At 42.9% G+C, this 27,474-nt stretch overlaps 1 protein-coding gene across 1 annotated transcript in view; it reads left to right on the forward strand.

Moving 5' to 3' along the window:
- Nucleotides 1-27,474, forward strand: part of MYO5B (myosin VB) — a 577,307-nt gene that overhangs the window by 475,191 nt on the left and 74,642 nt on the right. The window contains 1 exon segment of the mRNA XM_043977928.1: nt 11,817-12,056. Coding sequence (XP_043833863.1) covers nt 11,817-12,056 — 240 coding nt within the window.

Here is a 27,474-nt window from a genome sequence, read left to right on the forward strand (position 1 = left end):
CCAGCTATGGGTGTGTTGAAGGAGATGGCTAGAGAAGAATAGGTCTTCAATCAAAGCTCCATGGGAAAGGGGGAAAGGTTAATAAATGCCCTTTCCCTTGTGCTGTAGTTACCAGCAGAGTCTGTTGAGGGCAAGACCATTTGACTTTTGTCTTTATTTCCCCAACACCTAGAACACTAGCATATAGTTACTCTGTTAGAAAATAAGTATTTATTAAGCACCTACTATGTTGCCAGGAATTGTGTTAAGAACTAGGGAGTACATGGGGCAGCTAGGTGGTGTAGTGAATAGAGCACCAGCCCTGGATTCAGGAGTACCTGAGTTCAAATCTGGCCACACTAGCTGTGTGACCCTGGGCAAGTCACTTAACCCTCATTGCCCCACCAAAACCAAAAAGAACTAGGGGGTACAAAAGACAAAACTTCAGGAAGAATTATTTCAAAAATCTAAAGTTTTATCTGTCTGTCCTTAAAGCCTTTCCTTTGTCCTGCCTTAATCAACCACTTGGTTAAATGAACTTAAATGAATTAAGCTCTTTCCATGTGGAAGGTCTTGTGATGGGTATAAACAAGCATAATACCCACTTGTTGCCCTCATAAAGCTTGCAGTCTACTTCTGTGTGTGTGTGTGTAGATAACTGGATGGATGGATGGATGGATATGGGTGGGTTGGGATGGGGGCAAGGGTTGGATGTGGATGCGGATGTAAATATAGATGCTTGCTTACTGTTGCCCTACTTTAGCATAAATACCAAGCTTCCTCTTCACAAGATATGAGGAAATGACTGTTGTATTGTTAGGCACTGTACTATAGATGGAGGGAGAGAGAGAGAGAGAGAGAGAGAGACAGAGAGAGAGACAGAGACAGAGACAGAGACAGAGAGAGAGAGACAGAGAGACAGAGACAGAGAGACAGAGAGACAGAGATGAGCAAATTGGGTTATTTTTCAGTCATGTATGACTCTTCATGACCCCCACTGGAGGATTTCTTGACAAGGATAATGGAGGGGTTCGCCATTTCCTTCTCCAGCTCTTTTTCCAGAGAGGGAAACTGAAGCAGATAGGGTTAATTGACTTACCCAGGGCCACATAGCTAGTGTCTGAGGCCAGATTTGAACTCACAGAGATGAATCATCCTGACTCCAGACCCAGCACTCTATGCATACCTAGCTCACTGCCTTGCTTCAATACATATTTGTTGAATTAAATTGAAATTGAACTAGCCTAGTAGAGGAATATAAACTGAGAGAGATGTTGGATTTCCCATCACAGAACATGAATTTTTGTGTGTCTTTTTCTATGTGATAGTCATTCACAAGCATTCTGGAGGTAGTATACTAAAGTTGGGAGTTAGACTTAAGCTTAATTAGTCCATGCAGCAGGTAATCCAAGGCAAAGCTAGCAACAACTCTTTGTTACTGCAGGATCTTTTGAGGGACTCCATATATTCAGAGGAAGGGGGGAAGGGAGGAGAAGAGGGACAAAGAGAGAGGAAGAAGCTCAAGGGAGATAACTCTTATAGGATAGGGAATAAGGACCATCAACATCCGTGAGGATCACAAGTAAACTCTTCCAGGCAGCTAGGTGGCACAGTGGATAAAGCACCAGCCCTGGATTCAGGAGGACCCGAGTTCAAATTTGACCTCAGACATTTGACACTTACTAGCTGTGTGACCCTGGGCAAGTCACTTAACCTTCAATGCCCTGCTAAACAAAAACAATTCACAAATAAACTCTTCCTATTCTAGGTATTTATTAACCTTCATAATACCTAGTTGAGGCAAGGGAATCTATAATCCAATTCCTATGTGGACAAACTGCCCCAATATCCCATAGATGCCCAAGTGTCAGCAGAGTGCTAAGGTTGATACCATATGGTCATCTCTCTGGACCTGTTTACAAACTTTTCTGTTTAAATGTGCATTCTAACCAGGGCCTTTTAACAGCTCCTTACATGGTGGAGAAAGATGGGAGGAGGGTTATGGTGTTGGTCAGGACTATGAGAACATGGCATGTATGCACAGCTAGATGGTGAGAAGAGAGGGGGAGGTAAGACCCTCGTCTGGAAAGGAAAAGAAGTAAGAGGTTTACAAATTCAAGCTCTCAGGGACTCCCACCCCAGTAGGAAGACCCACGTCTCAATGGTGACGTTCTCCTGGAGTCATATGTAACAACTTGGCCAGGGAAGCCAGCTGAGTGATTCAGATGTTGGCAAAGTGTAGTTGGGGGAACATGAGGCTGCATTGCTGCAATATACCATGGCCCCAGATTCTAAAGACTCTATGGGTCTGGCCCTTAAATGCCAGCAACAGTGTATGCATCTCCTTATTTGCACTGCTAATGTCCTTCTGGTTCTCAAATGGTCTTTAGGAGGTTAAAAATAAACCAAGCATTTTCAATCCATGTGCTTGAAAAAAACCAAAGAGAGGCACTTTTTTAAAGCCCTATTTTTAAAGACTTTAATTTATTTTTTTAAAGAGTGTTTTGCTTCAAGCTTCCTGCCTGGCACACATCTGGAAAGCATCACATGCCCAGAGACAGCAGCTGAAAACAGAGAAGGGGATTGGTGGCAAAGCACCTGCTGACCCAAGCCTCTCTCTTTAAGTATTCCTAGTGTAGGCTTATTGCAAGGCTCAAGAGGCCCAACAGTCCAGGCTCTAGATGTGTAAAAAGAATGCCTGTTGCCTCTGGAGCTTTGATCTGGAAGCAACTGAGCCCTAGGGCATCCTTAGATTTGTACCTTCAAAGCCAACATTTAGCTGGGGGCTTGTTGGCCTTTTACAGTGGTATAACTGCGTTGCCCAAGAAAGTGATGAACGCTATCTATCTGACACCAGAAAGACTGTAGTAGCTTAACCAGGTCATGGATAGGGAGAGGTTAGTCTATCTTGATTAAAAGCCACTTTTACAGTTAGGGACCATCCTTTTAGATGCTGAATGCAGTGCCTTTCTTTCTCTGATCCCATGGGGAAACTCACCTTGTAGCCACCTAGTAGGTGAGGTATTTATTTTAATCAGAAAGAATAAAATTATGAGAGCAAATATTTGAACAGAGCAAATTTTTACTAGACCCCAAATGATAGTGCCTTTTTTCCTAGGCAGTAAACATTTAATAAGTGTATATAAGGAGCATCTAGGTGGTGTACTGGATAAAGTACTGGCCTTGGATTCAGGAGGACCTGAGTTCAAATCCGGCCTCAGACACTTGACATTTACTAGCTGTGTGACCCTGGGCAAGTCACTTAACTCCCATTGCCCCACAAAAAAAATAAAATTAAGAAATTAATAAGTGTATATAAGTACTGGGGTTATAAAAGAGACAAGATACAATGCCTGCCTTCAAGGAGCTTACAATCTAATAAGGAAGACAAGCAAACAAATATGGACAAACAAACCATATACAAAATAAATAGGCAAAAATTAAAATTAAAAGAAGGAAGGCACTAGAATTAAGTGGGATTTTAGCTGGGACTTGAAAAAAACCTGGGAGGCCAGGAGGCAGAGATGAGGAGGGAGAGAGAGTGTTCCAGGAATGGAAGGCACCCAGAGAAAATGCCCTACGCTATCTTGTTTATGAACAAGGAGACCAGTGTGGCTGGATCAAAGAATACCTGTGAGGAAGGAAAGTGTAAGAAGACCAGAAAGGTAGGAGGGGACTAGGTTATGAAGGGCTTTGAACTCCAAGCAGAGGATTTTGTATCTGATCCTGGAAAATATAAGCATCTTGAGGGCAGTAACTTATTTTTCTTTGAATCCCTGGTATTTTGACATAGTGCTTTGCACATAGTTATTTTGTTGATTGATTCATTGATTGATTGATTAAACAAATGAATGCCAACAATGAAGGAAGATAGGAGTCCCCAATCTATTAGGCCTTTAGATGGTGCATGAGCAGCTAGGTGGTGCCAGGTCTGGAGTCAGGAAGACCTGAGTTCAAATCTGACCACAGACACTTACTAGCTCTGTGATCCTGGGCAAGTCAATTAACTCTGTTTCCACATCCATCTGTAAAATGATCTAGATAAGGGAATGCAAACCACTCAGTATCTTTGCCAACAAAACCCCAAATGGGGTCATGAAGTGTCGGACGTTACTGAAATGACTGATCAACAACAACAAAGATGGTGCAGAGAGCACTATGTGTGTGTATGTACACATGTGTGTATATATATAGTGCTTTGCAAATCTTAAAGCAGCTTTATAAATACTATTAATAGTAATGTTTGTTATCGCTCAGTCGTTTCTGTTGTATCTAACTCTCCGTGACCCCATTTTGGGTTTCCTTGGCAAAGATACTAGAGTTGTTTGCCATTGCCTTTTCCATCCCATTTTACAGTTGAAGAAACTGAGGCAAAGAGAGTGAAGTGATTTGCTCAGGGTCACACAGCTAGTAAATGTCTGAAGCCAGATTTGAACTCAGGAAGATGTGTCTTCCTGATTCCAAGCCGAATGCTATATCCACTGGGCTACCTAGCTGGCCCATTAGTAGTAGTGATAGGAATAGGAATAGTGATAAGGAATTTCTATATGTTCTTCACAATGGGCAAGGTAAAGATGGGAGGTTCTAATGGGGAAAGCAGTGAGTAATGAATTGGGGTGGATAGAGAGCCTCAAGATGAAGACCATGCGGTTTATCCCAGGTCCCCAGAAGAAATTAAGGAAACGCCATCTAAGACTGGACACAGATATTCTAGAGCTGGGAGTCTTTCCCTAACTGTGTAGCATGAGAAGGGGAGGAAGAGCAAGGACAAGGTGTGTCTAATGGAATCACTTGCTTGAACTCAGAGGTGTTTTGGGGTGTGTGTGTGTGTGTGTGTGTGTGTGTGTGTGTGTGTGTGTGTGTGTGTGTGTGTGTTTTTAAAAGAGGCAATCATTTTCTCCCATTTCAATTCCAAGTGTGAAATTCACAGGGCTTTTTCTTCTCCTCACCATCGCTCTAGTTTACTCATCCCTAAGTGTGTACCTAATGTAAATATTTAATATTACCTGTCAACTCCCCATTTAATAATAATCCTTTGTGTCTGCAGAGTGGTTTATCAAACTGTTTTTCATCTAGTTTAATAACACCTCCCTTTCTGGCTGGCTGTAAGGCTCAAATGAGTGCATATAAAATGCTTTGCAAACCTTAAAGTACCATATAGATCCATGATGTCATATGAGCCTCACAGTATCTCTGAGAGGAAAAGAGGGGAGAGAAAGTATTATTGTCCCCACTTTTATGGAAGGGAAAACTGAGATGCCAGTAGTCTATGATTTATCTAAGGTCACACAGGTCTTTGGTAGAGCTGGGGTTAGAATCAAAGTCTCCTGAATTCTAAGCCAGAGTTCTGTCTACTGAACTATAACACATACAAAAGGGGCATTTCTGCTTTTTTGTTTTGTGTATCTGTCAGTCACTTAACGAGCTTGTACATGCCATGCATGTTCTAGACCTTTTGCTAGGCCTTGGCAATACAGAGACAAAAATAAAAGTCTCTGCCCTCAGAGAGCTTCTATTTTACTGGAGGGAGACATCATGTGCCTTCTCCTGGATAAATATTGTCTACCTTAGAACAGGGTCTAACAGGGCAGCCACTGGGTCTACATAATTCCCTCTTAGCACAGGGATCCCATAGATGTTTTTTTGTTTTGTTTTGTTTTGTTTTGTTTTAGTGAGGCAATTGGGGTTAAGTGACTTGCCCAGGGTCACACAGCTAGTAAGTGTCTGAGGCTGGATTTGAACTCAGGTACTCCTGACTCCAGGGCCAGTGCTTTATCCACTGCACCACCTAGCTGCCCCCCATAGATGCTTTTGAGTCTGCTTTTTTGGGAGTAATTATATCAGTGCCTCTGACTAATTGCTTCCAGTCCAGTTAACATCAGACACCCAGCTCATGAAGCTTATCTGAAATCATAACTATGGAGATGGCCTCTTAAATAACCATAGACCTTAATGGCAAACCAGAGCAACTAGCCTCCTAACCCCAAGGAGGTAATGGAGACCATGGTGTCTGAGTACCACACTAACAAGAACTCCTGAATACCAGTGCCTGGTGCTAACAGCTTTCTTCTCAACTGGTTCTTTGCATCCCAGGAGGTCAGCTGGGGGGGGAAATGTAGCCAAACAGCAATTAAGTGGACTGTATTGAGAATCATATTTCTTAGAATAAGGAGACAATTAGCCCCCTGTGCTCTGGCCTAGTCAGACCACATCTGGGATGTTATGTTCAGTTCTGGGCAGCATCCTTAGCTAGAAGCTAGAAGGTGCTCAAAGTCTGCAATTCAAATACTAATTCACTTCTAGTCCACTTGTAACCTATAGCCAAGGTACCCCTGAGACTCTGCACTTAGACAGGATTGTTCCAATTTCATTGGCAGGCTTAAAATTTCATTTTCCCTTGGCTTGCTTTATCTCCATCCAGAATTATGAAAAGAAATTTTCAAATAGAACTTTTGTCTGGATTTACATACATGTGGGGAAAAGAGGCCCCTAGTTCCTGTACAAGCATTCAAGGTAATAAACATATATGGGTAGAGGATTTCCTTTATTTTACCCCATAGAAAGTACATAAAACATTAAAAGGACTCACTGAGGGGCAGCTAGATGGCACAGTGGATAGAGCACTGGCCCTGGAGTCAGGAGTACCTGAGTTCAAATCCGGCCTCAGACACTTGACACTTACTAGCTGTGTGACCCTGGGCAAGTCACTTAAGCCCCACTGCCTGTAAAAAAAAAAAGAAAAAAAAAAGGACTCACTGGAGGACATAATTCCCCTTGATAGGAATTGGATTCAAGGTTACCAGCAGGACAATGCTGAGGAATTCTCCCAGAGTCCTACACAGTCCTTTCCAGGCTTACAAGAGCCCCAAGGGGACTTAGATGGGGTTTAGATTCCATCTAGAAGTCAAACTCACTGTGAAGCTTCTAGACAGTCAACACCCATCCCATCAAACCTGCACTGGCTAAATAGCTCACTATAAAATGAGGGGTGGGAGGGTGGCATGCTTTGCTCTCTAGGTGAAGGAACCATATAAGCAATCCTTTCTCCAAGAATCACTCTGTTCATGAAATCCCCTTCTGTCTCCAGAGGATCTGATCCCCAACTCTCAAACACCTGAGGCAGGCTCATCAAACTGACCTGGGTTCAAATCTTACCTCTGCTGCTTGTTACTTTTATGACCTTGGGCCAGTCATTTAAATTTCCCGTGGGTCGAATTCCCCATTTTTAAAATGAGAGGGCTGGATTAGGTAGCCTCCAGCCCCAAGTGTATAATCCCATGTGTTTCTTTACATGCATATCAGGCCTCTGCAGGATCATTCCACTGTCTGGGGGACTGCCTTTACACGTCATTCATGTGAGGATCAGTGCAAGGAATAAGGGATGTTTAGCAAGGACGAGAAAACACTCAGTGCATGTGAGAGCTGTCTGAAAGTACTTGAAAAATCTGTCTCTCACGTGAGACAGTGATTACATTTGTTCAGAGGATAGAATTAGAAGCAATAAGTGGAATTTGCAGAGAGACAAATTTAGCTTAATGTAAGGAAAGAATTTCCTAACGGGGAAGAACAATCTGAGCGATGCTAGAAAATCATGTATGTAAAGTGCTCTTGCAAACCTTAAAATTCTATGAAAATGTCAGGTATCATTAGCGGGTTCCCCTTCGTCAGAAGTTCTTAAACAAAAGCTGTATCAGCTTTCCCTAGCAGCTAGGTGGCTCAGTGAATAGAGTGAAATCAAGGAAGACTCGAGTCCAAATCTGGCCTCAGATCTTTACTAGCAGAGTGACCCTGGACAAGTCACATCACCTGTTTGCCTCAGTTTCCTCATCTGTAAAATGGGGATAATAATAGGACCTTCTTCCCAGGGATTGCTATGAGGATCAAATGAAATAATAATGTAATGTGCTTAATACAATGCCTGGTAGAGGCGCTATATAAATGTTAGGAGGCAGTGGTAATAGGAGGAGGAGCAGCGGCAGCAAGTAATACTAGGAGTAGTAATAGTAGCAGTGGTAGTAGTAGCAGCAGTCGTAATAATACTGGTAGTAGTAGTTGTCATTCCTGTCCTACCATACTGTAGTGAGGATTTCATTTTCACATATGTGTCAGGAGAGGTGACCTCTGATGTCCATCCTTCTGATTATGAGATTCCTGCTCTGTCTTCAGACACAGCATAGTTGCATAGTTGCATCTTCCCTTATGTCACAGAGTATGTTCTTAGCGATTTGGCTTGACGAGATGGTGGTGTTGATCATGAAGAAGATGGGGAAGAAGACAAGCATTTACCAAGTGCCTGTTATGTGCCAGGAACTTTACAGAGTTTGTCTCATTTGATAATATTTAGCAAGGCAGGTGCCCAGCCTCCTCTTGTCCCATTCCCCTTAGACATCAATCAGGGAGCAAAGCCCTGATGCACAGTTGTTTGCAGAAGCATCCTATATATATATATGTATATATATATATATATATATATATATATATATATATATATATATCCATCCAATCCTTTTGACCTCTGAGTGCTTCTCAAGGGTGGTTTGGGGCATGGCATTAGCTTATCCATTAACAGTTTAGGGACCCTCTGCTTGGCCTCATTAAAAAAATAAAACTGCCGGGGCAGCTAGGTGGTGCAGTGGATACGAGAGCCAGCCCTGGATTCAGGAGGACCTGAGTTCAGACACTTGACACTTACTAGCTGTGTGACCCTGGGCAAGTCACTTAACCCTCACTGCCCTGCCCCCCACCCCAAAAAGACTGCCTCTAACACACAGAAAAAAGAAGAAAGTCTCTGAGACTAACCCCCAAATCAAACCATTACTAGATTGATAGGGTAAATCAGGCTTTCTGCTGATGTCTTTCTTACCTCTCAACCACTTGCCACCACTTAGGACCAAGAGATAAATAGCCTCTGTAGGGTGGCTAGTATGTGTCCATAAGAGCTCAGAAGTGAGAGCATCTACTGTGCAACTGGAAGAATGGAATAATTTAAGGCCCTCAAGGACCAGGACAATTTTGCTTTGGTCTTTATGCTCCTGGCACATGATACGGGGCCTGGGACATAGTGGATGTTTAATAAATACTTATAGATTGATTTCTTAAGGGGAAGGGAGCCACTGGTGAGACAGGGCTTAAATGTCAGGCTGAGAAGTTTTGCATGTTATCTTAGAGGCAATGGGGGGCCCTTGAAGGTTTCAGAGTGGGGGATTGAGATACTACTTGAAGGTTTACAAAGCCTTTGCCTCCCAATAGCCCTGGAAAGTAGGTAGTAAAAGTATTGTCCACATTTTGCAGATTTGGAAACTGAGACTCAGAGAGATTAAGGAGCCTGCCCAGAATCACTCAGTGGAACCTGGATTCAAACCCAAGTCTCTTGGTTCTGAGTCCATATCTTTTCTACCACACTGAATTCCCTGTACAGAATATGTATTGTAAACTCGAAGTGCTTTAGGAGGCTAGAGAAGGGAGACAGACTGTGGGCAATTGTATCTGGTCTAGTTTGAAGGGGTGGGATGTGAAGATGGAAGATTGGAATGTTTAACACATACAGAAGGATGTTGAGTATTCCGTTGGCTGATGTCATAACATTAACATTGTACAGGCAGTAATTTCCCAGGAAATGTAACTCATGGAAATGTCTGGGGTGGGATAACTGATGTGTGCCTTGCCCACTCTATTCCTGTAGCTCCATACACCAAGACTATGTTGTTAAATGTTTAACGACCACGTACATGGGATGTATCAAGCCCTGGCTTGTAGACTTTGCTGGTTTCTGAGGTGTAAATGCTCCCACTGAAAATTTAAGCCTTTCCAGTCCATTCTCTCCCTCTCCTTGGTGCCCTGATACCTACTTTCCTCAGCTTGCCCTAATTATGCATGAGGAATCACTGCATGGAAACACCCTGCACATGTTCCCATGAGCTACATTCTTCCAATACTGTTAGGCTCAAGAGGTGACCTTGTAGGTGACCTGTAGGTGACCTTGTGATTCAGACCTCCTGGGCTGGGAAGCCAGGTTGAGCTGAGTCTTCCCTTCAGCTTGGAATAGAGAACTGGGAAAGACCTTAACTTAGAAAGGCCAAGATCATTCATTGCATCCTGGTTTCCACTGGACTCCATTGACTCTAGAGGAGGGAGTGAGCTTGATGACTTTGAACAGCTCTACCTCACTTAAATCCAATTTACCCTCATGATATCACCCGTCCTCTTTGAGGACAAAAGATGAACAACAACAATAGGAGTAGAAAAATTCGAAGTGAATAAATGCATAATGCAATCACCACTCCTGTTTCCTTCCCAAAAGCCTCCTGCAGAAATGGCCCTGGTTAAGATCGGGAACAAGTCACAAGGGATTACTTTGTAAAGTGGGTAGAATGTAATAGGGTTTTTTATTATTATTATTTATGATTCCTGAGAGCAAGGCTGACATTCAGACCAGGCAGAATATGTAGGAATGTTGGGTAGTAACCTGGAAGTTATTATTGTGGTGAGATTTCTGTATCCTGGCTGGTTACTGGAAAAACAATATAGAGAGAATTTAAAGCTTAATTTGTCACCAGTTTATTAGGGAACTGGGCTCTTGGACAGGTTCTGTTGTATTATCACTAGTGGGCAGCACCAAAACCTTACCTGACTTCCTACCCCCTTTCACTGTAGAACAGAGTTGTCTGTCTGATTGGGTTTTCTCATTTTGGGTCTCCCCACAATCTGCTCTGTGGTCTGTGTGCCAGTTTTGTGTGTGTTAACATTTCTAACATGAGCATGTTGGTTACATTTATTTCCTGTGTGGATGATATTGAAAAGCTAAGCACAAGCTTCTCAGCCAAAATAGCACATTCTTTTCATTTATTCTGGGATTATGTAGAAGTGAATCAATGGATATGTTGCTTAAGTGTTGGAGCGGCACGTTCTCCTTCCTCCTCCCTTTCCTTCACTACCCACCTCCCCCACTAAGCTAGCAAGTTCTAGTTGTTGCATATGTGTGTTCATTGCCCCCCCAACTACATCGTAAGCTACCTGAGGACAGGGCTTGTGCCTTATGTTACTTCTATATCCTCCTTACCTCAGCATGAACAACATGCCAAGAACATAGTAAGTGCTGAAAAGATATTCAACTGATGAACTGGTTGACCATCCAGATGACTGGTCTGTAGCCTCTTGGAACCCTTTGGTGAAGGGATAGGGTAATGGAGCCAGAGAGGGCCTCAGAGGATGAGTAATTACAAGCAGGTAGTGGGAATGAGTACCAGGGCCTGTCGGAAGGGCTCTGTGGAGGTAGTGGTGTGAAGATGGGGGAGGGGGAGATGGGGGACTGTGCCTGAAAGGGGTCCTTTGTGTGGGAGTCAGCGATTAGGTTGCAGCCCATTGTGCCGATGGATTCCCAGGGTAGGAGGGGGGCTGTCGGGAAAAAGCAGAACAACTTGAACAGGGAAAGGCTATAGAGTGCCTGAGTCCAGTGTTGTGTCTTTTTCTTGGAATCTCCTCCACATGATGTAGTTTGGCTTTGGAGCCAGCTAGCTGCCATCCCCAGACAGCACCTCTGAGCCAGCTTCCAGCTCAGGAGACATCCCATAAACACCCCGGGCTGTTTGAGAGATGCTGATATCGATTTGTTTGTTTCCTTTGTATTTTTTCCCAGAGTTTTTACTAGTGAAACACTGAGAAACCTCTGAAGCATGTCATAACCTTGAAGGGTCGTTCTGCCTCCTGTGTTTCTCCTCTCTTACTTAGTCTTCATGCTCTTGCCTGGCCAAAGTAACCCCTCTCTTTCTCTCTCCTTCTCTCGCCTTCCCCCATTTGTTGGGGAGGGGCTGGAGAAGGGGGGCTGTTGTTCTCTGCAGAACAAAGAATTCAAGAGCCTGACGGAGCAGCTCTCCACAGTGACCTCTGCCCACAACATGGAGGTGCAGAAGCTGAAGAAGGAGCTGATCAAATACCAGCAGAGCCAGGGTGGGGAAGACAGCCAGCGGCTGAGCCTCCAGGAGGAGATTGAGAGCCTGCGGGCAGAGTTACAGAAAGCCCACTCAGAGAGGAAGATCCTCGAAGACATCCACAGCCAGGAGAAAGACGAGCTGACGAAGGTAGGACAAGACACCCAGCAACCATCCCAACTCCTGGGGCGGCCCCACAGAGGCCGCCTCTCCCCCGACTTCTCACTCTCTTTAGGATGATTATGGGAATTACCTGGTTTACTTGCTAAGTGACAATTGGGAAGACAAAGATCTTCAGCCTGGTCAGCATTTCCCTGCTTCCAAATAAGACCCTGGCTAAACCATCCAGTACAAGTGAGACTGTGACTCTACTTCTGGGGAACCTGGATCAGAATGATCACACTGATCATTCAACAGTGCCCTGTTCATGGTGGCCATTTTTTTTGTTTAAGTGCATTGAAAGCAGGTCCTGGGTCTATCTTTGATGGGGAAATTCTTTGATGTGAACCTCAAAGCTTAGGTGCTTTCCCCCAATATCCTGGTTATCTTTAAAAGGCATAGCCTGGCTATCCCTTAGGTCACCCCTAAAACTCTTTTGAAACTATTTTCAGCCCCTAGGGTCTGTATCTTTGAAGTAGAACTTCATTTGATTTTGTCTTCACCTTAGTTCTTAAAGATCAGGTGCTGAGATATTTATCTCCCACACCTAGCACTGAAGTAAGTTAGGCCTTCCCTCATGCTCACCATGGCCTTGTCAATACCCCTACTCTCCCTGTTCTCCAAGTCTGTCATCACTTCTTTGGCCTCACCTTCTCTTCACAGTTCTGACTTTATCAACAGCCAGTTCTATTCTGTGGTATCCCCACCCTTGATTTCCTTGCCTGCTTTGTCCAGTCACCATTAATGTCCTACAGATCCTCACCCTCCCCCCCCCCCCCCGCCGCCCCCAGCACAATACAAGGCCACTGGACAGGGTTTCCAAGAACTATGGCCACAATTGTTGCCTTTTATCATTTCTGAGATGACCCATACCAATTACCTCCCAAATAGCCTCAGGCTCTTGTAGTCCAGGGCTCAGAAGTGTTCATAATCGGGGCAGCTAGGTGGCGCAGTGGATAGCACACCAGCCCTGGAGTCAGGAGGACCTAAGTTCAAATCCGACCTCAGACACTTAACACTTACTAGCTGTGTAACCCTGGGCAAGTCACTTAACCCCAACTGCCTCACTAGGGGGAAAAAAAAAGTGTTCATAATTAGCAATAACAATATATGAGGCATGAGGTGTATTGTGAGACCTAGGAAAACCCAGCCTCTGCTCTGCCACAAATTATGTGGCTTTTGTCATTACTTAAGCTCATGGGACCTCAGTTTCTCCCTCTGTAAAATGAGAGGGTTAGACTAGACTTGGATCCTCATGGTCCCTTCTAGCCATGAGGCGGCATGGTCCTATGACTGTCTGCATATCTGTACTGAATCTCTTTCAGAGACACGGACGTTCCATGAGGTGTCTTCAATTTCGTTGGGTGAAAGAGTAGTCCTCTAATTGCCCAGGCCTCAGGTCTCCTCTCCCATTGCTTGCTTTTATTTCCATTGCTTTCTTTCCTTTCTTTTCTATTCCTTCCCCTTTTTCCAGGGCTCCAAATATAGCTTAGAAATAGCTTCATGTTGGGGGCAGCTAGGTGGAACAGTGGATAAAGCAATGTCCCTGGATTCAGGAGGAACTGAGTTCAAATCCAGCCTCAGACACTTGACACTTACTAGCTGTGTGACCCTGGGCAAGTCACTTTACCCTCATTGCCCCGCCAAAAAAAAAAAAAAAGAAGAAGCTTCATGCTCCCAATTCCAGGCAGATCTCCAACAAGATCCCAGTATCCTTGGTGTACCATCAACATCCTCTAGCCACACTGCTGCCTAAGTATCCTTGGTGCCTCGTCATGTATAGTGATGAGGAGGGAGAAGGGAGAAACAGGGTCACTCCAGAGCCTTCGCAGAGGGGAACAGAACCCTAGCAAGACAGCTAGGTGGTGCAGTGGAGCATTGGATCAGATGTCTGGAAGTCCGGAGCTCAGATCTGGCCTTAGGCACTTAAGAGCTACATGCCCCTGGACAAATCACTTCACCTCTCTCAGCGTCAATTTCTCCATCTGCAAGATGGGATAATAGTGTTACCTACCTCTCAGGGTTATTGTTAGAATCAAATGAGATAATATTTGGCAAAAGCACTTTGTAAACCTCAAAACACTCCGTAAGTGCTATTATTATTATATGCAGGCAGCTGTCAACCCGATATGATTGGAAGGCCATTCCAAGGCCTCCTTACTGCCCAAACTGGTACCCTCCCTGCCTGCCATGGTGCACAAAATTCCCTTTCTCAAAGCTAAAGCAATATGCTTGCAGAAGGTCCTTGTTCAAACACAGGCATGTTTATTACCAGCGTGCCTCATGCCCAGAACGAGATATGCCTTCCTTAATAAATATGCAAGCATCAGTAGTAAGAGGAACACTCATTGATTTGGGTGTCAGAGAGCTGGGTATGAATCCTCCTACTCACTTCTCCTCTTGGGGCCTCAGTTTCCTTCTCTGGAAAATGAGCTTGTTGGACTAGATGACTTTCGAAGTCCCTTCCAGCTTTAAATCCTGTGAAGCAAGAATCGTACATTCGTCTTAGGGGATCCAACAACCTGTACTTTAGCCAGAAGGACTCTAGTTAAATATAAAGAATAATTTGCTGAAAGATCAAATGTTAAGCCATGGAACGAATTACTGGAGGTAGGAGGAGGCAGGGGGAGGTAGGAGGAGGTAGGAGAGCTCTATCCCTAGAGCTCTCTAATAAGTAAGACTGACAACCACCTGCCATGGCTAATTAATAAAGGGCTAGATCTCCCTTCCAGTCCTGGAAAGAGGGACATGGTGTCGGTGACTGGACTTCTCAATGCCCTGGGTCTCCACCCAGCCCCGAGGTTCTTATCTAGGCAACTGGAAAAGTCACTAGAAGGAGTGTTTTCTGGGTGTCAGTTTCTTTTCTTCTAAATTCTCTCATTGCTTTGTACTCTCTCCCTAGAGCAATACCTTCCCAGACCCCTTGGCTCTTTCCCTTTTGATCTGTGAAGAGGCATGCGCTACATGCTTTGTGCCTTGTAACTGTTTTGTGTTGAATGACAGGGAGAACCAGCCTGGCCCCTCACAGGGCCACCCCAGGGCAAAGGAGATAGCTCATTAGCCAGGATCAACCCCTGCTGCTGGATTCTGAAGGGAGCTTTGTACGGCAGGTACCAGTGATGACAAGAAACAGTAGATGGGAAAGCTCCACACCTCTCCCCTCAATTTACTGCCTTGGCTTGTGGCTCCCACCTAGAGGGGTTAGGAGGAGGAGGAGGAAGAGGAGGAAATGCTTGTTCTGTGACTGAGCCTACCTGAGAGGAAGGAGGGTTCTGTTAATCACCAGGGTGAACAGGTGCACATGAGGAGCAAGACAGAAAGAAGGTGCTTCCACAGGAGCGAGACCACCCACCTTTTTAGAGCCTACCCTAGGAGAACAGTGTAGATAGAGTGAGTACTGACTGAGGTACAGTGGCTTTGTTTCTGAGTGAAGTCCCAGAGGAAAGAGCTTTTGTCATTGTGTTTGGAGTGAATAGATGTCACTGGCTGCTGGTTGCCCACGATATAAGCAAAAGCAAATATCTGAATCATTCAGATCTTGTTGGGGGAGGGGGGAAGAAATGGAGGGGATCTATTTTTGGTCTTCATGGATAATGTTACTTGGTTGTTAAAAATTGCCACAAGCTACTAATTATCTGGATAGTTTCAATTTTATAACCTTGTTTACTTTAGACCAGGGGTTCTTAATTTTTTGGTGTGTGTTATGGGCCCCTTTGGCAGTTTTATAAAGCTTAATAGACCCTTTCTCAGAATAATATTTTAAAATGCATAAAATTAAATACATAGGATTACAAAGAAAATCAATTATATTGAAATATAATTGCAAAAAAAATTTTAAGCAAGTTCACAGACTCCTTGTCTGAGGTCTATTGACCCCAGATTAAGAATTCCTGTATTAGGGGCAGCTAGGTGGTACAGTGGATAAAGCACTGCCCTGGATTCCATAGAACCTGAGTTCAAATCCAGCCGCAGACACTTGACACTTACTAGCTATGTGACCCTGGCAAGTCACTTAACCCTCATTGCCCCACCCCCCCAAAAAGAATTCCTGTATTGGACTTTCCTGGCAGAAGTAGATGTGTAAATAAAAGGAGTCTCTAGGTAGATGAGATGTTTTGATTAGTATCACAGATATTCTTACTGCAAGTGCAGAGATGGATCTATTCGACCCTTCCCATTATGCCTCCTTGAATCCTTGCTCACCTTCAGGTAATTTTCTCTTCTTTCACATGGGACTGAATACCTGGCTCCCAGTCTTTCTCTCCACTGCAACCTGTGATACTAGGGGATTTTAATATACATATTGATGCCCCCTCAAACACCATCATCAACTCCTATACTCTATGTAGTTTCCCTCTATCGTAGCTATCCATGCAGATGATTACACCTTAAATCTTATCCATAACTTGACATCTGCATGATTTTGAACTCAGAAATTCTTCCCTGTTATCACAAACTGCCTATTTTCCCATCTCTTCTTCTGCCTCATTGCTCCTCAGCTAATTCTCCATCTTCACCATGACTTTTTCAATCCCTTCACTGGCCCTCTTCCCCAAGTCTGTCGCGAATTCTCTGACCTCACTTTCTTCTTTATAGAAAAGCAGTTCAATGATATGCTTGCCTTTACCCTTTCCTCCCTTGTCCCCATTGTCCTACCACCATTAATGTCCTTACAGAATCCTTGGGGGGTTGGGATCTTTAGGTTTCTTGGGGTCCCACTGCGTTCCCATAACAGTTCTGAAAATATTCCTCTCTCAAAGAATTACTAGCACACACGATCCAATTAGAATTTAAGTAAAAGTTTTTAATTATTTGGCACACAGAGGTATGGCCGGGAGAAGAAGTCTAAACTTCAACTCCCCGAACAAAGGAGATGACAATTTTATAGAGGAGAGAAGGGGCCACAGGAGAGACTTAAGACTGAAAAGTTATAGCAGTTTGGAAAATGATGATGCTAGCTATTTGGATACACGAATAATAAAAATTCCACATTTCTAACTTGAGATTATTGTCGTTACCAGGTCCTAATCACATAGCAAACACAACTGGCTCCCAACTAAGCTCATGCTCTCAATTCAAGGTGCCCAGCTTTCTGGGTGGCTACTTTGTTATCTGACTAACCACTTTCTGGTTAATTAACTACTTTGTTTCTCCAAGGAAAGAGTAATCTCTAACTGACCCCCCAAGTTGATCAACCATATTTCTCCATGGTCAGAGTGTCCCCCTCAGGGCCAGAGCATCTCTAACTGGACCCAGGCCAACCAGGCTGCTTCTACATTCCTGTACCCAACATTTTATGCCCTTTTCTCTACTCTAAGACCTTCCCCTCCAGCTGATATTCTCATTCTCTGCCTCTCTCTGTTTCTTTGTTTCTCTCTATGTCTCCCATCCCTCTCTTCCCCCTTTCCCTCCTCTCTCTATTTCTTTCTCCTTTTCCCTCTCCCTCTCCTCCCTCCTTCTCTCTTATCTTCAGTCTCCAATCTTTCTCTGATGCCTAAAAACATACTCTGGTCTATCTCATTCTTTCAAAGGTTTCATTATTTCTGACATTCCCTCAAGTTACTGCTGCCTTACCTTTATTCTCTTCCACAGCCAAAACCCTAGAAAGGTTTGTTTACTTTCACTGCTTCTACTTCCTCACCACCTACTCATTTCTCAATCTTCTACAATATGCAAACTGTTCTCTCCAAGGTTAGAATGATCTTTTGAATGCTAATGCAGACCGCCTTCATTCACCCTTATCCTCCTTGATTCCTTTCCAAGTTTTTTGCTTTCATTACAATTTTTTTCCTATTCTGGACTTAAAAAAACACCAAATAAAATGAGCTGTTGACCACACCTCCTCTTTCTGCACATTCTCTCTTCCCTTGCTTGGTTTAGGTTGCATTGCTCTCTTATTATCCTCCTCCCACCTACCTAGCCATGCTACCTCAGTCTCTGGGGCCAGATTTTCTGCCTCTTAGCTTGGGATTTTCCCTAGGCTGAGTCCTCTTCTTTCTCTACACTATTAGGAGCTCCCACATGTCATCTCTTCAGAGATGGCCACCCAACCTCCCTCTTGAACACCAGTCACACATTGTCAGTTACCTCCTGGATATCTCCTCCTAGATGACCCAAGACATCTTGAACTTGAGGTGTCCAAAATGAAACTCATCCCCTTCCTCCATCCACCCAGCCTCCTCCACACTTTTCTTTTTCTGCAGGTGGGGTCACCGCCCTCCCACTTGTACTCTGCAGGTTATCGTGGTTACTCCCCATAGGAGTCAGATGCTGAGTTTTGGTAACCCCATCTCGTTGTTCACTTGGGTTTACACAAGCACCACTCTTTTCATCCCCCTCCTTCCTGGTTTATTGTAATATCCTGATTGGTCTTCTTACTTCCTGGCTTTCCCTTCTCCCCAATCCATCTCCCACAGAGTAGCCAAAATAAAAGAGGAAGAAGGAAATAAACATATAGAGATAAACCTTTCTATGGTTCTTACCATGTGCCAAGCACTGTGATAAGTGCTTAGCAAATATCATCTCATTTGATCCTCATTACAACCCTTAGAGGGAGGGACTATTGTCATTTTACATTTGCAGAAACTGAGGCACAAGTCTGACCACATCACTCTCTTGATCAAACATTGCCAGTAGCTTCCCATTGCCTATATAAAATACAAACCTTCCATTAAGTCCTTCCATATTTGGGTTCCTACTTGTCTTTCTAGCCTTGTTTTTCATACTGTTTCCTTCTGTACATTTGACAGTTTAACCAAATAATGGCTAATAATAATAATAACTAGCATTTAAATAGCACATTAAGGTTTGCTAAATGCTTTACATGTTAAATCATTTCTTCCTCACAACAAACCAACGAATACAGGTACAAGTATTATCTCCATTTTACAGAAGACGAAACTGAGACAGAGGTTAGGTGACTTGTCCAAGGTCACATCACTATTAAGCATCTGAGCCAAGATTTGAATTCAGGTCTTACTGACTCCAAGTCCTACACACTATCCATTGGGCCACCGTTGCTACCTGGACTAATGGTTGGTCTCTGAACTTAATACTCTATCTATGTGCATCTGCACATACCATCCCCCACCTAGAATATCTCCCCTCATCTTTGCCTGGCTCCTTCCCTTCTTTCAAGGCTCAGCTCAAGTACTATCTGCTCCATAAAATTTTCCCTGATCTCCCCAGTTGTAAGTGCCCCACTCTCTTCAAAATACCTTGTACTTACTTAACTTTAAGGGGATATGTACATTTCAGAAGCTCATCCAGAGCAAGTACTACTTCATTTTTATTTTTGCATCCCCTCCACCTATTGCATTTGTGCACATAGGACGGGGATAGGGACTCAACCAGTGATTTCATTTGCATGGGGAACTTCCAGATGGTAATGCTCTCTTCCAGAGCAAGTTGCCACCTTCTTGGCTATTCATAGACTTAAAAAGTTGTATAGCATATTGAGAGAGAACACCAGACCTGGAATCTGGCCTCAGACACTTACTAGCTGTGTTACCTTGGGCAACTCACTTAACCCTGTTTGCCTCAATTCTTCCTCTGTAAAATGAGCTGGAGAAGGAGATGGCAAACCACTTGCCAAGTATCTTTGCCAAGAAAACCCCAAATATGGTCATGAAGAGTCAGACACAACTGAAAAAAAAAAAACACCACGATTCAGCAATAACAGAGCACTGAGAAGTTAATCTACCTTCCCAGGGTCACACAGCCAGTATGTATCAGAGGCAAGACTGAAACCTGGTTCTGCTTAGCTTTGAAGTCATCCTCTGTCCATCAGGCCATGCTACTTTTCTCTTTACATACAATATATGCTTAATGAATTTTTGTTGAATTGAATTGGACTTAATTGACTTGCTTGTGATCCTGTGAGTTTGATTCACTGACTCCAAAATAACCCTGAAAAATCCATATCCAGAGAGTTCTTGAGTACAATTTATTACTATTTTTAACAACTTGCCTCCCTGTCTGCAGGCATATACCAATTTACAATATTAAAAATCAACATTATCTACTTATGTGCTCACCTGAAATAGTTCCTTCTCCTGAGTAGGAAAATAGTTATTTGAAGGATCATTCTAAAAGAATTAAGTAAGAACCATTTCTCAGGCAAGCCAAGTTTCTGGATTTCTGCTAGATGTTGCAGGGCATCAAAAAGGATCATGAGATAAAGGTGTTTGTTCAAAAAGTAGTAATAGCTAACATGTATAAAGCACCTTGAGATTTACAAAGCACCTGCATATATCATCTCATTTGATCCTCACATCAATCCTGTAAGGGTGAGTCTTGTTATTATTACTATTTTGCAGATGAGGAAATTATTAAAAGAGTTAAGTGGGGGCGGCTAGGTGGCGCAGTGGATAAAGCACCGGCCCTGGATTCAGGAGTTCCTGAGTTCAAATCCAGCCTCAGACACTTAACACTTACTAGCTGTGTGACCCTGGGCAAGTCACTTAACCCCATTGCTCTGTTTAAAAAAAAAGAGTTAAGTGACTTACCCAGGATCATACAGCTAGTGAAGAACTGATACAGGATTCTTATTCATTGAATCCTGATTTGTCAATGTTGTATCCATTCCTGTACTTTTGCTGAGCAAATAAGAAGTTCTAATCACAGCTCTTCCATGAATAATTCATATTATTCACACATACCCATAAATGGCTCTTCTGATCATAAAATCATAGATGTAGAGGTGGAAGAAACCTTAGAAGTCTCTAATCCAACAACTTCATTCTATAGATGAGGAAACTGAGGCCAAGTTGGTTAAATGACTTAACCCAAGGTGATGTAGGGTAGTAATTGACAGAACCGAGATTCAAACTCAGGTCCTTTGACCCCCAATCCACTGTCCTTTCTACTATACTACACTGCCTTCTCTAACACAAGATAGATTGTGAAAGTATTATATATTGTTTAAAAAGAACAAAAAGAGAGGAAAGGCATTCCAACAGAGAGACAACCTAAGCAAACATAGAGATGGAGAACCACATGTTTAGGGAACAGCAAGTCTAAATTGTAGATGAAGGTACATGATGAAGAACCAGGAAAAAGATGGCTGGAAAGGAATATGGAAGCCAAATCATGGTGGCCATGAATACCAGTCTAAGACACTTGGAGTTTTTCCAGTAGGTACTGGGGAACCACTGACAGTTTGGGGGGTAGGAGATTGAAGTGATCAAACGTGTCCATTTGGGAAGATGAATCGAGTAGTTGTATTTAGGAGACAAATTTTGCTTCAGAGAGCAGAGAAACTGTTGAAGTGCAGTCCAGGTGAGAGGAAATTTTCAAGGCTGGGGAACTTGTAAATTAAGATGAGTAAAGCTTTGGCTATTGCTCACAGCATGCCAGGGCTATATTAGCCTGATTTGTCCTATTTGCCTCCTGAACATTAGGGTCCATCGTGCTGCTGCAACAAGCCATTAGAAATACAAACATTTTGTAATCATCCCTATTTAGATTTTTTTCTTCAAGAAACAATGTGGTAGGGTGGACATGTGCCTTGGTTTTGACAGCAGAAGACCTGGGTTCAAGTCCCAGCTTTGCCCCTTGGGCAAGTAGGTATGACCTTGGGCAAATATCATCTCTTCTCTGGGCTTCAGTTTTTTCATCTGTAAAATGAGAAGATTCAAGGGGCAGCTAGGTGATACAGTGTATAGGGCAACTGACCTTGGAGCCAGAAAGACCTGAGTTCAAATCCTACCTTAAATACTTACTAGCTGTGTGACTGTGGGCAAGTCACTTAACCCTGATTGCTGAGACAGAGAGAGAGGGAGAGAGAGAGAGAGAATGAGAATTTAACTAGCAATGCTGTGATGTTTCTTCTGTCTCTTCCAGATTTAAATCTATGATCCTTTCAGTCCTATTAATAGATCCTAGAACCTAGTCAGGATATTATTTTCATACACTGTTATGGAGGGAAAAAAATCTAGCCTGTCTTGTCTCTTAGTTACTTTCTTTTTTCTTTTTTTTGGGGGGGGGCAGGGCAATGAGGGTTAAAGTGACTTGCCCAGGGTCACGCAGCTATTAAGTGTCAAGTGTCTGAGGTCAGATTTGAACTCAGGTCCTCCTGAATCCAGGACCAGTGCTTTTATCCACTGCAGTCTCTTTGTTACTTTGATATCTCTCACCATGTCTTCTAAGACCTCTGGAAAGGGAAACAGTTGGACTACAAAGGTTGGCTGTCAGCTGCCATCTCAAACAGTAGACAGTCCCCAGTCAGGGTACAAGGGACCAGAATATGGCCAATAAATGAGAATTTATTATGGTAAATGTGACTTTATTACCTTGCAAGGTCGTTGTGTGACAGCTAGATGCCATAGTAGATAGATCTCTGGACTTCAAATCAGGAAGACCTGAGTTCAAATCCTACCTCAAACACTTAACTAGCTCTGTGAGCCTGGGCAAGTCACTTAAATTCATTCAGCCTCAGTTTATTCATCTAAAAATCAAGGATAATAATAGTACCTACTTCCCAAGATTCAGATGAGATGATATATGTAAAACACTTTGCAAATCTTAAATCACTCTATAAGTGCTAGGCTACCAAGGACAGCTACCTCTTTTTATAGATTTGGAAAACCAGTTGATAGATGGTATGAGATGGGAGTTGAACAAACATTGTCTAATTAGCATGGTCCAGAAATGAGGGTTTTTTAAATCTTAAAGTAAATAAGAATTAAAACAAAATATGAAACTATCTCACAAATGCCTCTGGACACGGGAACTGTCACTTCCAGCTGCATCTTTCAGATGCTGATAAATGAGAACCCCCAATTTTTGGAACACTTGTGAAGGAGGCAGACTGCTCCCCCTCAGTGTCAGGTTTATGTGAATTGAGCTGCACATTATCAGAGCTGAGTGACCTAGGTTAACTATCCCCATCTTTCATATCAAATTGTCAGAGCATCCTTGGTCAAACAGCTTTGTTCCTCTGTATAACTTTCTCAATTATGAATGGAGGCAATATAGGTAGCTCATAGCTATAAACAGAGGACTGTCTCTGGAGTCAAAGAACATGAGTTGAAGTCCTTCCTCTGCTGCCCATGACCTTGGACAATCACTTTAGCTCTTGACCTCAGTTTCCTTATCTGTAAAATGAGGAAGTTGGGCTAGATGGCCTCTGAAGTCTCTTCTAGCTCTACAGCTTGATTTAGGACCCTGTGGTCCTCGAAAGGCTTACTATTATTCTTCATTCATTCAACTATCCTTCTCTGAAGAGAGAATGGGAGAAGGGAACAAACATTTTTAAGTGCCTGCTATGTGTCAGGCCCCATGCTAAGCACTTCACAGATATCTCATTTGATTCTCCCTACATCCCTATGAGTTAAGTGCTCTTATTACTACCATTTTACAGTTGAAGAAACTGAGGCAGATGGGTTAAATTACTTGGCTGGAGTCACAAAGCCAGTGTCTAAGGCTAGATTTGAACTCGAGTCTTCTTTCTGTCCTGGTGCTCTATCCACTACACCAGACATCTAGCCTCTGAGTAACTGATGTATTCAGAGCAATGTTCTAAACATCATGGGGGTCAATCAGTCAAATATTTATTAAGTACCTACACTGTGCTAAATGATGAGAATGCAAAGAAAGGCAAAAGCCAACCCCTGTTCTCAGGGAGCTCCTGGTCTAATGGGGGAGATAACATGCAAACAAGCATGTGCAAACAAACTGTGTACAGGATGAATTTGCAACAATCCAGAAAGGGACAGCATTAGAATTAAAGGGAATTGGAAAAGGCTTCCTGTAGAAGGCGGGATTTTAGCTAGGACTGGAAGAAAGCTAGAGAATCCAGGAAGCAAGAGAGGAAGAATAAGAGAATTTTTTTTAAAAAGGTGACATTCCTCCCTTTGTAGCGCTCTAGCCTTGTTGGCCGGGAGAGGCTGAGACTGAACATAGGGACATAGGAAGAGAACAGAACAAGTAAAAAAAAAAATCTCCAAAATAACCCATCAGTCCTGTAGAAACAAAGTCTCTCTGGATGCTATGGGGAAGCAGAGGAATGAAGTGAGTCAGAGAATTCCTGGAGGAGATAGGTTTTGAGTCAAGTTTTAAGAGGTGATAATGAACATGGTCTTTTTGATGATGTTAAGAAGGGTCCCATTACTCAAGTCTTAGAGTTTCTCACCAGGCCTCATTACTGTATGTCTGTTTCTCTCCCCATTGTGCTTCTAGCCTTACAGGGCCAACCTAAAAGTGCATATAAAACCCATGCAGTGAAAGCTCTGCTGAGAAAGCATCTGAAGGACCATTAAGTAAAAGTTACTGAGTTCTGAGTTTCCGTTGTGAAGGGTCTTCATGACTTTGCACCTCATTACCAGTTCCATTGAACATCTGCCTTTCATCTATGGGCCCCCTCCATTGACAAGTTATAAATATCAGACCCACTTGTTTAATGGAACATCTCATCTTCTGCCTGCTCAGAAGAACTGAATGTGAGCATGGTGTGAGCGTGCATGAATTAGCCTGCCACAACATAGGACCCCAATAGGATAGATGTATATTATGTCTCCTTGGGCTAAGGAATAATCTTCTTTCCCCTATAGCACTGGTCATGGCAGAACTATTGTTCTCTAAATTCTACTTATAGATAGATCTACAACTTGACACACTACATATGGTGTAGTGGAGAGAGCATTGGACTTGAACACAGAGAAACCAAATTCAAATTCTCACTCAACTATTTACTGCCTGTGTGATCTTGAGCAAGTCAGTTCATTACTCTAGGCCTCAGTTTCTTGATCTCTAAAATGGGATGATTGGACCTGATGATTTCTATAGTACCTTCTAGCTCTAATCCCTTTTAATCTTACATTGAAGTTCTCAAAATGGGGAAAAGACAGCAGTTGAAATGAATTTGGGGTCAGAAGACTTGGGTTAAAATTCTAACTCTTCCAAGGTCACCTATGTGACCTAATCACCCTTGACTTCAGTTTCCCTACCAGTGAAATGAAGAGACAATCACAAAGGTTCCTTCTGTATCCAAATCTAGCATCCTCTAAAGACAGCCAGATTCCAGTGCTGTGGAGAATTGCTCTGGAGGAGAGATGATGTTAGGTATACCCTCTGACAGGGAGAAACCCTATTTGATCAGTTCATCTCTTTGGACACTAAGAGGCTTCAATGAATTAGGTCCCAGGACTTCTGCCTCTACTCAAGTTTTATTTAACACATTCTAGACTTGTCAGGCTCCCAGGCTCTGACAGGACCTCTGGAAATCGAACCTATGTCTGAAGTGCCTGCTCTAATACCCCAGCCCTGTCCTGAGGATGCCAGACAGAGTAGTGAAAGAATTGGCACAAGCAGCAAATGAGCTTCTGCAAATAAATCATCTTGGTTAACAATTCACCTCACCCCTAAAATACAGCCATACCTAATCAATGTTCTTTGGTTTTTAAAAAGAATCTACCCAACTTTGTCCTCTAAAGGACATTATGATCCAGGTATTACTGCTCCTGAGTTATCCCATCATCTTCTATGTCAAGACACCTGAGTAGGTCACACTCTCATCATAGAATACCCACCGTGAATATATCAAATATGGAATCAGAGTCCAACCCTAGAGTGTCACCATGAAAAGGAGCTTGGAGATGATCTAATCCGAACCTTTCCCCATCTTCATTTTACAAATGAGGAAGCTGAGGACCACACTGAGGAAGGAACTTGCCCAAACTGCACAACCACATAGGTAGAGCTAGGTTTGGACTAGAGTTCAGTGTCCATTGCACTGTGTGGGGTGATGGACAGAAATACATCATGTATTCCTCTCTGATCAACATATACCACCATACTTCTAGTCCATACACTAGAAATCAGGCAATCCTAATGCCTAGTACAGTTCTGAGCCCATGTAAGCCTTCAGTAATTACTTGATTGGTTGAACAGATTAGTGAACTACCTTGAAAAGAGAAACTTTTACAAATTGACTTAAAACTCCAGAAAAGAGTTAGTCACACACATTTTAAATTAAGAGAGTTTGCTTAATCTGGGATCATAGAAAGATTATCCTCTTGGGATTTGACTTTGTTTTCACATTATGGTCAGTTATCTTGGTTAAATCACTTTCTAATTCTTCTGCCAATGTCACTTTTGTCAAGTGAATTTCCCTTTCTCCTCCAAAAGATCTTTAATCTAATTTGTTTGTAGATGATGTTCTATTTGTGACTCAGGCAGCAGAACTTTCACTGCTTTCTTTGGATTTAGTATGAAATGTATTGAAAGAGCATTCTTCAGATTTATATTGAAATTGCCGAGTAAAACTATTCCAAGGTGGGACAAGGAAGGGCAGGGTGAGGGGAAAGGTGTGAAAGGGGAAAAGGAGCATTACCCTGTGACTTGCAAAGTACAAGGTGTCATAGGCAGCATTAAAACATTAGTCCCCATAATTCTGCGTTACCAAACAGGAGCCAAGATATTGCTTCAATTTTTCTGTCTATGTAGAGAGTTTGCAGTTTTTGTCCGGGTCAATTCAATGGCTAAACTGAAATAAGAGATTGTAGACTAAAGCAGGGTAGGAACAATAAGGATTAAAGCACATAAAATAAGATATGGATCTCTGGTGCTTCCTTCAGATTAGCACTGTTGTCTTATGTCTGCCCCATCATAAACATCTTGAAGCCAGGAACTGTGCCTCCTTCATCCTTGTGTCCTCCATAAAGTGCCCTGTATACAATAGGTATGTGAAAAACAATCATTGATTGACTCTAAGCAGTGCCACATATATCAGGCTGGGCCCCATTAAAAGGTAAATAAGGGGGCGGCTAGGTGGCGCAGTGGATAAAGCACCGGCCCTGGATTCAGGAGTTCCTGAGTTCAAATCCAGCCTCAGACACTTGACACTTACTAGCTGTGTGACCTTGGGCAAGTCACTTAACCCCCATTGCCCCGAAAAAGGGGGAGAAAAAAGGTAAATAAGGATAAAAAGTCACTTCCAAAAATAGAGGAAGGAAAATGATAAAGTCACAGTTTAACAATATAGTGATTTCTTATGGTTAGGACCTAGCAACTGGGAAGGTGAAGGCAACTCATTTGTACATCTGTTGTACATCTGATCGGATGCACACAAGTCACTTGGTTTCTCTCTGCATCAGTTTCCCCATCTGTTGGCTGTTTCATTACCCACCATGATGAGTGCTATGAAACTGTTTTGTTAGAGCATCTTACAATTACCTGCAACATGTATCCATAAGAAGCAATGATAGTGATGCAGGTAGATATCAATGAGAGCTACCAGAGAAATCCATAGATGGAGAAGCCTCCATAGGTTTCTAACTCATATTATGTTTGAGATGGATCATCTCCATTCTTAACCTCTTGTATTTCCATAGTGAAACTTCTCTGGAATATTATAATGGATCTTCACCAGCAGAACATATATATCAATATTAAACTTCAATTATATTTT

Source organism: Dromiciops gliroides, chromosome 1 (genome assembly GCF_019393635.1).
Source record: "Dromiciops gliroides isolate mDroGli1 chromosome 1, mDroGli1.pri, whole genome shotgun sequence".
Taxonomy (NCBI): domain Eukaryota; kingdom Metazoa; phylum Chordata; class Mammalia; order Microbiotheria; family Microbiotheriidae; genus Dromiciops; species Dromiciops gliroides.